The sequence below is a fragment of the Gadus chalcogrammus genome, chromosome 4, assembly GCF_026213295.1.
Source record: "Gadus chalcogrammus isolate NIFS_2021 chromosome 4, NIFS_Gcha_1.0, whole genome shotgun sequence".
Classification (NCBI taxonomy): domain Eukaryota; kingdom Metazoa; phylum Chordata; class Actinopteri; order Gadiformes; family Gadidae; genus Gadus; species Gadus chalcogrammus.
The window spans coordinates 4,746,145-4,758,932 of NC_079415.1; the positions used below are offsets into that span (position 1 = coordinate 4,746,145).

The 12,788-nt window shown below is 49.1% G+C and overlaps 1 protein-coding gene across 1 annotated transcript; it reads left to right on the top strand.

Moving 5' to 3' along the window:
- Positions 1-541: 541 nt before the first annotated feature.
- Positions 542-11,949, top strand: samm50l (sorting and assembly machinery component 50 homolog, like). The gene is made up of 15 exons (XM_056589250.1): positions 542-717; positions 1,261-1,374; positions 1,967-2,068; positions 2,339-2,426; positions 2,936-3,042; positions 3,423-3,553; positions 4,066-4,153; positions 5,720-5,848; positions 7,092-7,163; positions 7,547-7,633; positions 8,276-8,346; positions 8,898-8,965; positions 9,455-9,601; positions 10,246-10,387; positions 10,877-11,949. Exons 1-15 carry the CDS (start codon positions 697-699, stop codon positions 10,920-10,922), a joined length of 1,413 nt encoding a protein of 470 aa, XP_056445225.1. The 5' UTR covers positions 542-696; the 3' UTR covers positions 10,923-11,949.
- The last annotated feature ends 839 nt before the right edge of the window (positions 11,950-12,788 follow it).

The following is a 12,788-nucleotide window of genomic DNA, read 5'->3' on the forward strand; positions in this document are numbered from 1 at the left end:
AGAGAGAGAGAGAGAGAGAGAGAGAGTGAGAGAGAGTGAGTGTGTGCGCGTGTGTGCGCGTGTGTGTGTTCGTGTGTGTGTGTGTGTGTGTGTGTGTGTGTGTGTGTGTGTGTGTGTGTGTGGGGGGGGGGGGGGGGGGGGGGTTTGTGAGGGAGTGAATGACTTATAGGAGTTGCATTGGTAGCATGTTTTTTTTTTTTTTAATGTACGTTGTATCGAAAGAGGTACAAATCACAAAACATCCAAAACATCATATTTCCTCTGATGAGCCTTTGTCCTTTTACGTTTCCTTTAACCCTTATGGCCCAGTTAAAATAAACGTACGTACCAAAATAACCAAGCACATGAATACAATAATCAGTTTCTAAATACATTAACGAATAAATCAATTACTTAATGGTTGTCTTGCAAAATCCTCCTAACGAGTACAATTTCGGTTGCACCGCACTACCCCCATCTGCTGGTGCTATTGAATACTACACCAGTGACGTTTAGCCCCGCCCTTTTCAGTGACGCGTGGCACTCACTGAGCCAATCAGCTCTAGGCAGAGCCCGATCGGCCACAGTGTCATGGCGGCTCCCATGTAGGGGCTCGGCTCGGAACAACCTAACGACTAGTCATTGATTTGTTTATTCGTTGTGCGCATTAATCCAGTCCACCGCTCCGAGAGAACCGTCCTGCAGACCGGATCGACCATGGGGGCAGTCCATGCGAAGGTAACCCGGGTTTAACCCGAGCGAGAAGGGATAACGGGGGATCCTGCATGACCTCCCTGCGGAATTCTAATGGGCACGCTATGGAAGGTCCACCGGGTCTTTGCCCGATCCGTACCCGATGTACGAACACTCACAGTCGGGCCTTTAAGGACGAAGCATAACGCGAATGCATATTTATTTATCTTTCTTAATTGCGAGTGCTTTGCTTCGCATGTCAAGCCGATTGTAGATCTCCAACGGCAGAGGCCACGCCGGTGGACAATTTTGCATGTAGTCCGAAGGGAGAACGAGGGGGAGGGCGTGCTGGGCTTCCTTCGGGTCCCCTTGTCGAGCATATCAATGGTCTTAAAGCTCAATGGAAACAGACCAGTTACCTGTCGGGGTCTGGACTCCACGCCGCACTGACACCCCGACCCGCGACACCGCCCCCCCTGACCTTCCCCGTCCGCTCCTTCAGAGCGATGTCCGTTAGCTCGGTAGGGCCGGCTGTGTGTGGTGTGGTGTGTTGTTCACGCCCGTGTGTGACTGCTTGTGGGTCGGCAGAGTTTGGATCCTCTGCCCATGCATGGACGGGACCTGGGGGTGAACCCAGACGACATGATCGAGGTGCCCGAGCCGGAACACGCAGCGAAGCAGGAGATCCTGGAGAACAAAGATGTGAGTCACACCTCGCCGTCTGTCTTTATCTGTACCCGTCTCTCTGTACCTGTCTGTCGGTGTCTGTATCTGTCTGTCCGTCGGTGTATGTCTGTTTTTGTTTCTACCTGTCTGTCCGTCGGTGTCTGTATCTGTCTGTCAGTCGGTGTCAGTACCTGTCTGTTGGTGTCTGTATCTGTCTGTGTCTGACTGTACCTTTCTGTCTGTTGGTGTCAGTAACTGTCTGTCTGTCGGTGCCTGTACCTGTCTGTGTATTCATAGGGCGCTGTGCCGACCGCTGGGTAAACTCAGGGTTTAAGTGTGGGGTCCAGCGCTGCCAAGTGGGGTTTGATTTGGATCAGACACGGTTCTGCACCGGCTCCAGCAGGCTGACGTCCTCACAACAGCCCTCACACCTGCTCCCGGGAAACACAAAGGAGCCATTTTACCCCCAAAACGTTCACAGCCTTTATCTTCTCCCGAGATCACATTTTCTTTGCTTTGGCTTGGCGGAAGTTCTGCCTCAACAGGGGGGGTTTTCCCACCCTTCCACCCGTTCCTCCTCGGTGCTGGGTGTGAACGTGTCGGGGCGTGTGCTGTCTACGTGTTGCAGGTGGTGGTCCAGCATGTCAACATCCAGGGCCTTGGCCGGACGAAGGAGGATCTCCTGGGACACGAGATCTCAGACGTGTTCCACGCCAAGAACCTCATCGATGTACGTGGTGATCGGCACGCACGCACACACAGACGTGAACACACACACATACACATGTGAACACACACGCACACATGTGAACGCACACACGTGAACACACACATGCACATGCATACACACCTGCGCATGTTCACGTATGCGCACGTGCACACACGTATTTGAACACACACACGTATGTGACCACGCACCTGGACACACAAATGCACTTGAACACAGCACCTTATTGTTAACAGTGGGTTGGAGAAACCTAGCGGTTGTGTCTCTGTTCAGGTGATGAAGAAGGCCCACATGGCCCGGCAGAAGCTGCTACGCCTGGGGATCTTCAAGGAGGTGGAGGTGCTCATCGACACGTCTGAAGGTACGGCCGGTCCCTCTCCTCCACCTCCTCCACCTTCAGCTTTAGGAGACCGTCTGGTCTTGGCTTTAGATGGAACAGATCATGTGACTGTATGCAATGATTTTATGATGTTTCTGATTGCGAGGTACTGGTTTTATTTATTAACTGAAGACACATATGGCAAAATATTTACATTTTGGGGATTTGGCACGCTTGTATCCAAAGCGACTTACAATAAGTACACTTGTCAGAAGAAAGAGAAACAACAAGATAGTTCTGTCGGGACAGTATATGATAACTTATAATAACACAATGCTGAGTGTACTGTTAGTGCGTAGCGTACATTATGTGCCAGGACGCACATGCAATAAGTGCGTAAGAGTATGTACAATTTTATTTACGGTCTGAACGGCGTCTTTGTGGCTGTTTCATGGGCATGGAGTATCTCCTGTTGGTTACAGTTGAATATGTACATGGGGTCAAAGTTGAGCGGACAGGAAGTGACCCGCTCTCACTTCCTGTCCCCTAAGGTGCCGGGGCCTTACCCAACGGTCTGGACGTCATCTTCGAGGTCACTGAGGTCAAGAGGCTGACGGGAAGCTACAACACCATGGTCGGCAACAACGAAGGCAGCATGGTGAGAGCGTGCACACACACACACACACACACACACACACACACACACACACACACACACACACCTTATCTCTGTGAGACACGCTCTTTCAGAGAGATGTTTCTTTTCAAAACTACTGTTTTAACGGCTCTAGAGGCGTGGTGTGTCAGCTCAAAGTCCAGAACATAAAATAAATTGTTAAATATGTTTTAAAACGAAAATTGAACACAGGAAAAACTATTCTATCCCGATTATAATGAATCGTGACTTTTTTGAGGCATACCATTCCTTAAAGTGTCCATGGTTTTTGAAGAGGTTTGTTTTCCAACATGGAGGATGATTCTCGGGCTGACGCCGGAGGGGAGCTCGTCGGTGCTGACCTCTTGACCTCTGACCTCCAGGTTCTGGGGGTGAAGCTGCCCAACATGCTGGGCCGGGCGGAGAAGATGACGTTCCAGTTCTCCTACGGCACCAAGGAGACGTCCTACGGCCTCTCCTTCTTCAAGCCCCAGCCCGGCTGCTTCGAGCGCAAGTAAGGCAGCCAGCGTCATCCGTGCTCGTACCAGGACCAGTACCGGTTTAGTTACCAGTAGCAACATCCTTACAGTTACTGGTACTGCTACCAGTACTGGTAGCAGTACCAGTAACTGTAAGGATAGTCAGTACCAATAATGTTGCTAGTACGGTTAGCAGTACCATTACCAGTACTGTTACTGGTTCTGTAACCATTACCAGTACTGGTTATGTTACCAGTACAGTTACCAGTACTGTGACCAGTATCTGTTGTATGAGGAAGGATGAAATCAATGTGATCAATGTGTCCAATGGACGGATATTTAATCATTAGGTTGAATTGATAATTTTGATAATTGACTGATTATTGTATAAGTAAAAATACCAACTGCCAACTGGTTATAATGTTCAGACTGCCTGGACAACAATAATCACGCTGATTTAGTTAAATAAAGTGAGGCGTGACTGCAGTTGAATCGTGGGCATGGGAGCCTGATGTAATTTCTCCTCCTCCTCCTCCTCTTCTTCCAGTCTCGTCCTCAACCTCTACAAAGTCACCGGACAGTTTCCCTGGAGCTCACTGAAGGAGACGGACCGAGGGCTGTCGGCTGAGCTCAATGTGAGGGGGAGGGAGGGAGGAGGGAGGGAGAGAGAGGGGGAGGGAGAGACCTGTGTGGGTGTTTGTCTTTTGAGTGTGTGTGGGTTGGTCTGTGTGTGTATGTGTGTGTTTGTGTTTGTCTCTGGGTGTTTGTTTGTCTGTCTGTGTGTGCGTGTGTCTTTGAGTGTGTGTCTCTGTTCTACTTTATCACCCATATTGTGTTACCCGTCACGTGCCCGTCCACCGGCCAGCTGACGTTGGCGTTCTCACTCGGCTGACGGCACAAGGAGTTGAATTCCTGAATAGCCCTTAAAAAAATAAAAAACGCTGTCAAGTGCAGAATGAAGGACTTCCAACGTGGCCAGCAGTGCTTTTAATCCATTTCCTTTGAAAGCACACATAAGATACACTCTAAAATGAATCAAGGCCGGCTCCGGGTAAATGTGTTCACATAAACACGCCTCACACTTGGGTTTCCCGTAGATTTCCCTTCCTTGTTTCCATATCCACCTCTATTCCTTCCTTATCATTTTGCGGTCCCACCGAGTCCACAACGTTCTCGCTCCGTGCTCGGGTCACCGACCCACGGTTGGCCTCAAACTCGGCAGCCTAACGACAGCTTGGCTAAGAAGGCAGGGCAGATCGCCTGGCAACCAAAAGGTTGCTAGTTCGATCCCCGGCTTGTTCGATCCCAGCAGTGTCGAGGTGTCCCTGAGCGAGACACCACCCTAGCTGCCCAAGACCAGCCGGCCGTTCCTTTGTGTGGGCATGACGAATGGCTATATCAATGTGTTTAAATTAGAGCTGTCAAGCGATTAAAATATTTAATCGTGATTAATCGCATTAATGTCATAGTTAACTCGCGATTAATCGCAAATTATTTTTCTATGCTAAATATCCTTTGATTTTTTTGTCCCATAATTCTTCTCATTTTAATTCTCTTATCAACATGGTGAAGTGCATCGGCTTGCCTTGTGCAAATTATTTTTTATTGATAACAACTTTGGCATATACTGATCAAAACAGGACGATACAAAAAAAGAGCCTATAGTGCAATTAAACGACTGCTTTGAACAAATGTCATTTGAACATAGCAGCCAGGCTACTGCTTCTTTGTTTTGAGCCAAAGAAAAAAAATTTAACGCCGTTAAAATTGGTTTGCGTTAACGCCGTTAATAACGCGTTTAACTGACAGCTCTAGTTTAAATGGCTGAGTGAATGTGTTTAAATGGGTGAATGAATGTGTTTAAATGGCTGAGTGAATGGGTTTAAATGGCTGATTGAATGTGTTTTTAAATGGGTGAATTAATGTGTTTTAAATGGGTGATGAATGGCTGATTGGGTGTATGACCTGGTGAATGAATGTCTTTGAGTGGGCCAACGAGTGTGTGTGCATGAACGTGTGTTTATATGCTCAAATGAATGGCTGACACACTGTGTGTGACGAACGACTGAAGGCGAGGCCCTCAAATGTTTCAGTGCTTCGCGTGGCCCCAGGTCAGCGAGGCGCTGTGTAGCGGCGCCACTAACTACTCACCCTGTCCCCCCCCGTCCGTCCGTCCGTCCGTCCCCCCCCCGGCCCCCCAGTTCCCCGTGGGCCGGAGCAGCCACACGGTGAAGTGGGAGGGCGTGTGGAGGGAGCTGGGCTGTCTGGCCCGCAGCGCCTCCTTCGCCGTCCGCGAGGAGAGCGGACACTCCCTCAAGTCAGCGCTCTCGGTAAGGAACACTAAGGGTACACTTAGTCACACTAAGTTAATGTAACCGTCCGCGAGGAGAGCGGACGCTCCCTCAAGTCAGCGCTCTCGGTAAGGAACACTAAGGGTTCACTTAGTTTATGTAGAGCGGACACTCCCTCAAGTCAGCGCTCTCGGTAAGGAACACTAAGGGTACACTTAGTTTATGTAGAGCGGACACTCCCTCAAGTCAGCGCTCTCGGTAAGGAACACTAAGGGTACACTTAGTTAATGTAGAGCGGACACTCCCTCAAGTCAGCGCTCTCGGTAAGGAACACTAAGGGTACACTTAGTTTATGTAGAGCGGACACTCCCTCAAGTCAGCGCTCTCGGTAAGGAACACTAAGGGTACACTTAGTTTATGTAGAGCGGACGCTTCCTCAAGTCAGCGCTCTCGGTAAGGAACATTAAGGGTACACTTAGTTTATGTAGAGCGGACACTCCTTCAAGTCAGCACTCTCGGTAAGGAACACTAAGCGTACACTTAGTTTATGTAGAGCGGACACTCCCTCAAGTCAGCACTCTCGGTAAGGAACACTAAGGGTTCACTTAGTTAATGTAGAGCGGATGCTCCCTCAAGTCAGCGCTCTCGGTAAGGAACACTAAGGGTACACTTAGTTTATGTAGAGCGGACACTCCCTCAAGTCAGCGCTCTCGGTAAGGAACACTAAGGGTACACTTAGTTTATGTAGAGCGGACACTCCCTCAAGTCAGTGCTCTCGGTAAGGAACACTAAGGGTACACTTAGTTTATGTAGAGCGGACACTCCCTCGAGTCAGCGCTCTCAGTAAGGAACACTAAGGGTACACTTGGTTTATGTAGAGCGGCCACTCCCTCAAGTCAGCGCTCTCGGTAAGGAACACTAAGGGTACACTTAGTTTATGTAGAGCGGACACTCCCTCAAGGCAGCGCTCTCGGTAAGGAACACTAAGGGTACACTTAGTTAATGTAGAGCAGACACTCCCTCAAGTCAGCGCTGTCGGTAAGGAACACTAAGGGTACACTTAGTTTACACTTAGTTATGTACACTTATTTTATTAACAGTAAGTTATTTACTGTTCGTTAGTTAGTTTCTGTTAGTTAGTTAGTTACTGTAACAGTTACACTTAGTTACTCTCACACAATTTTCCAATACGTGTCTGTAGCAGTGTATATATGTATTACTACACAGTAGTCTGTGTGTTTGCTCTCTAACTCTGTGGTCGTGTTTCCTCTTCCTCTTCCAGCACAGCATGTCCGTCGACTCCAGGAATTCTGCCATCTTTCCCAACAGAGGTGCCTTGCTTCGAATTAACCAGGTGTGTGTTCTGTTCTATGTGTGTCCACTAGTGGGCGCTGTTCTGCAGTCATTCACTAGTCGAGATCAAACCGGTTTCTCAGGGTTTGGTGTTGTCTCAAGTCTTGGTTTAAGGATTCTGTGTCCGAATCAAATCACACCCCACCGGAAAAAGCTTATTCCCCGGATAAATATAAAATGTAAACGGCAGTTTGGTGTTTATAGGTTATTGACCTACTTTTGGGCAGACTATTTAAAAAATATAAGAGAGACGAGAGATCTTAATGTCTTGGAATACCTCCTATAGGACAGACTTTAGTGTGTGTGTGTGTGTGTGTGTGTGTGTGTGTCTCTCTCCCACCGTACCTTTACTAACGTGGTGTCTCTGTGCGTGTGGGTCTGCAGGAGCTAGCGGGCTACACTGGCGGTGACGCCAGCTTCCTGAAGGAGGACTTTGAGCTGCAGTTCAACAAACATCTCTTCCTGGACTCGGTAGGACCGCGCCACCTTCCTTTAGCTGCTAGGTGTTCTCAAGACCGCTCACTCCATCCTTTGCTGCACCGTCCATCGAGACGTCCGATCCCTTTGCCTGCTCTGTCTTTGGGACAGACTCCCAACGAGATTAAAACACAACGATAAGCTGCATGGAGGGCGATCTCCTGCAGAGTCCCCCTTATAATAATCATATGCATATAGATATGATTATTGATTATCTCGATTGATAGATATAGATAGATAGATAGATAGATAGATAGATAGATGCATATATATAGGTAGATGTCTTGTTAGTTAGATGGATAGATATAGGTAGATATATTGTTAGTTAGATACTAGATAGCCATAGAAAGATATAGGGAGATGTCTGGTTGGATAGATATCAAGATAGATATGATAGATAGAGATAAATATAGATATTATTGTTATGTCTATAAATATATCTATATTCATATAACTCAAAAGGAAGATGAGGAAGATGGTACACATTTAAATTCAGTTCATGGGCATTACAGAACATAAAGCTTTAGGTCGCTGTCGTGTCTACGTCTTGAGTTGTTCCTGAATCGTCAGCGTTTGCGACCTCTCCAGAGTCTTCTCTCCGACGTGTTGTTTACCCGTGTCTCCACCTCCTCCCAGGTGCTGTCGGCGTCTCTGTGGGGAGGAATGCTCTACCCCCTGGGGGGACACTCGTCCTGCATCGCAGACAGGTACGCTGCCCTCTGGCACCTCCTTCAGTCGGTCTGAATCCACGAAAAAAACGTTAGGATTGTAAAGTGAAAGTAGTGTGATGGCTCAGTGCATCAAGTAGCATCTCGTGTTGATGTGAAGTCAGAGAGACGCCTTGTTGATCGGAGTCGTGTGTTCTCTGGTACTTCTGCACCTAGTCTACTGTAGTGTCCCTTGTTCAGAGTTCACCTAGCCTACCCTCTTAGCTCCCCATCCCCCTTACGCATGCATTGTATGTTGTTTGTCCTCGCACTTAATGTACGCACTTAATGTATGTTGTAACTCTTAATAGTACTTAGCATTTTGTAGCATCTAATCCTTGCTATCTCTGTTGTGTACGGGGAATGGGTTAACCTAGCGATTGTAAGTGCTTTGCACTTGGTTCTATGAACATCCTTATTGTACCGACAGCGATATATTGTTGTTTCTCTTTCTTCGGACAAATGAACTTACTGTAAGTCGCTTTGGATAAAAGCGTCTGCTAAATGCCCTGAATGTAATGCAAATGTATGAACATGACCTCCCCCTCCAGGTTTTACCTGGGCGGCCCCACCAGCGTGCGAGGGTTCGGGATGTACAGCATCGGTCCGCAGAGTGAAGGTGAGACGGGTCAACCCTCTCCAGTGGAGACCCTCCAAAGACAGCCAGGGAACGGTGGTTAGCTCACTGTTAGCCATTTAGTTTTTACACCTCACCCTAGCTACCAATAATGTTGTTTTTTTTTGTCTTTTGTGTAGGGTATTCTGTGGACAAGTTATGAGGTTAAAGTGAAAGCTGGAATCAATCCAAATGTTTTCCCATGATTTCATCATATTTCACTTTTCTGCCCTTGAAAACGTTTAAACGTAAAATCCCTAGCATACGTTGGTAAAATGTCGAGGCCTATGCGCACCAACTCGTATTTCCCAGATCTGTACCCTTTAGGACCAATTCCGATCACCGTCATACACTGTTTCTTTGGAAACAGCAGAAGGGTCACATGGTAGCTTATCGGCCCCTCCTATTGGCCGCCGGTTTCGCATGCGATCCTGTGTTAGCAGACTGGGGGTGCGGACCCTGACGGTGCTGTGGGGGTCTCTTGTGTTCCAGGGGACTACCTGGGCGGGGAGGCGTACTGGGCGGGGGGGCTGCACCTCTACACCCCCCTCCCCTTCAGACCTGGGAAGGGGGGCTTTGGGGACCTGTTCCGGACACACTTCTTCCTCAACGCCGGGAACCTCTGCAACCTCAACTACGGTGAGACGAGAACCAAACCCTACCGGGACGCGTCCCAAACCCTACTGGGGCACGACCCAAACCCTACAGGGGCACGACCCAAACCCTACCGGGACACGTCCCAAACCCTACCGGGACGCGTCCCAAACCCTACAGGGGCACGACTCAAACCCTACAGGGGCACGACCCAAACCCTACAGGGGCACGACCCAAACCCTACGGGACCCTAAACTCTACGACCCAAACCCGCGCTTCAAAGGCTACACAAACGTATCGCTAATAACAGTTTAATCGCAACACAACTGTAGTACTAATAACAGTTTAATAGCAACACAACTGTAGTACCTTTAATAGTTTAATAGCAACACAACTGTAGTACTAATAACAGTTTAATAGCAACACAACTGTAGTACTAATAAAATTTAAATAGCAACACAACTGCAGGGCTAATAAAAGTTTAAAAGCGACACAACTGTAGTACTAATAACAGTTTAATAGCACAAGTTGGAGCTTATATTTTTGCTTCAAAGTGTAGTTGAATCCAAAGTACCGTTTGTCCTGTGCGTGCCTGGTGAGTGCTGAATGGACCGGCTCCCTCGGGGGTTGTGGTGGTGGTTGTGGTGGTGGTTGTGATGGTTAACGTTAACCCTCCGGACCCCCTCCAGGCGAGGGCCCCAAGGCCCACCTCCAGAAGCTGGCTGAGTGCCTGCGCTGGTCCTACGGGGCGGGGGTGGTCCTGCGTCTGGGGAACATCGCCCGGCTGGAGCTCAACTACTGCGTCCCCATGGGGGTCCAGAGCGGGGACAGGTAGGGAGAGGGGGGGGGGGGGGTGAGGGAGGGAGGGAGTGAGTGAATGGAGTGAGAGTGGGTAGGTGAATGGAGAGAGAGAGTGGGTGAGTGAATGGAGAGAGTGGGTGAGTGAATGGAGAGAGAGAGTGGGTGAGTGAATGGAGAGAGAGTGGGTGAGTGAATGGAGAGAGAGAGAGAGAGAGTGGGTGAGTGAATGGAGAGAGAGAGAGAGAGTGGGTGAGTGAATGGAGAGAGAGAGTGGGTGAGTGAATGGAGAGAGAGAGAGTGGGTGAGTGAGCGGAGAGAGTGGGTGAGTGAATGGAGAGAGTGGGTGAGTGAATGGAGAGAGAGTGGGTGAGTGAATGGAGAGAGAGTGGGTGAGTGAACGGAGAGAGTATGAGTGAGTGAATCGGGTGACCTTTTGAGCTTCATCAGGAACCAGCGTTCCTCACGTTCCCAGTCGTTTGTGTTCCCTCCTCCGCTCACTTCCTGTGCGCTCTTCCCCAGGATCTGCGACGGCGTCCAATTCGGTGCAGGGATCCGCTTCCTGTGATGTCACCGTCGCCAAGTTGCCTTCTCGTTGCCGCGGCGACCGCAGAGTCCAGAAGGGGAACTGAGCGGGGAGCTGTCGTCCGTCGGCGGTCGTTGGCGTGTTGTGTGTGGATCCCCCCCCATCCCACGCCCCCTCCACCCCTTCACACCACCCTCCTCCTCCTCCTCCGTCATCACCCTCCTCGGTTACCGTAGCAACGTATCTCTTCTGAAGGACCCCCCCCTCCCACACATGTAACTTATTTTATTGTGGGTTCAGCCAACGTTCATCTCGCTGAGGTCGTGGTGGAGACGCTCCAAGTTAATGAATGAATGTCGGATTAGAGATGAGATCCCGATTTAAAAAGTAAACGTTAAACACACACACCGATGATCTGCACTTTTCTTTGTCCCGCGGTCGGAATAAACCGTGGTTAATTAGGCAGGGTTTGAACCTGCGGACCCCCGTTAGCAGGGGTCTCTCGTTAGCGGGGGTCGCTCGTTAGCGGGGGTCGCTCGTTAGCGGGGGTCTCTCGTTAGCGGGGGTCTCTCGTTAGCGGGGGTCTCTCGTTAGCGGGGGTCTCGTTAGTCACTGGCGAGGGTCTCTCGTTAGAGGGGGTCTCTCGTTAGCGGGGGTCTCTCGTTAGTTGGGGTCTCTCGTTAGAGGGGGTCTCTCGTTAGCGGGGGTCTCGTTAGAGGGGGTCTCTCGTTAGCGGGGGTCTCGTTAGTCCCTTTAGCGAGGGTCTCTCGTTAGCGGGGGTCTGTCGTTAGTGGGGTATCTCGCTCGGGGTCTCTTGTTAGGGGTCTCTTGTTAGGGGGCTCTCGTTAGCGGGGGTCTCTCGTTAACAGGGGGTCTCTCGTTAACGGGGGGTCTCTTGTTAGCGGAGGTCTCTTGTTAGCGAGGTCTCTCGTTAGCCAGTCAGAGACCACCAGGCCACCCTGCCCCCCAGTTCTCCTGTTTTCTCCATTTGTCTAAGCTGTTGTATTCTGCACGCAAGTTAAATAAAAACGGCTTTTCCTAGGAAACTTCAAAATGTATTCTTGAATTATCGGTTGAAAATCAGAAAGAAAAGTACATTATTGGCTGTCATGGCGAAACAAGTCTTGTTTTTCCTTCTTTAAACAATGTCATGTTAAAACCAGTTAGCAGGGCTAATCACCGAATCTCATGCAGGAACATAAAGTTTGTAATGCAGTTTTGTGTGTGTGTGTGTGTGTGTGTGTGTGTGTGTGTGTGTGTGTGTGTGTGTGTGTGTGTGTGTGTGTGTGTGTGTGTGTGTGTGTGTGTGTGTGTGTGTGTGTGTGTGTGTGTGGGGGGGAGAGGGGTTAGTCTCTGTGTGTGTGTCCTGAACCTTTGCCCCTCCTGATCCAGTGTGCACTGGCCATGTGTCGATCCTACCAGTTCTCTGACCACTGTTTTGTGTGGGAGGGGGACAGCTGGGGGCCAGCTGTGGTCAACACTTGATCCCTACAGTAGAAACCGCGACTCCAGAGTATTGGAATGGGACTTTAAATGTTAACCATTAAACGTTTGCCTTTTAGATAACATAATGAGGACACCAATATCAACATAACATATTTTTTGAATAAATACAAAAAATACACTTTGGGGCCCTATAAACTTCTAAAAATGTATGGTTAATCTAGAAATCAAGCTCCTCCAAACTAGACCATGGAAGCAGCCATTTCAAAACCGTCAATCAATAGAAAGGAAAAGGTAGGAAGACCGGTTTATAATTATAATAATCTGCGTAATTAGTTTATAATGGGAGCTATCTGTAATCCCATTAGTGAAAACACTTATTATTGTGTGTGTGTTTGTGCGCGTGTTTATGAGCGCATGAATGGACAGATTGAGGGGCGGAGCCAAAACCATTATTCAGGAGGT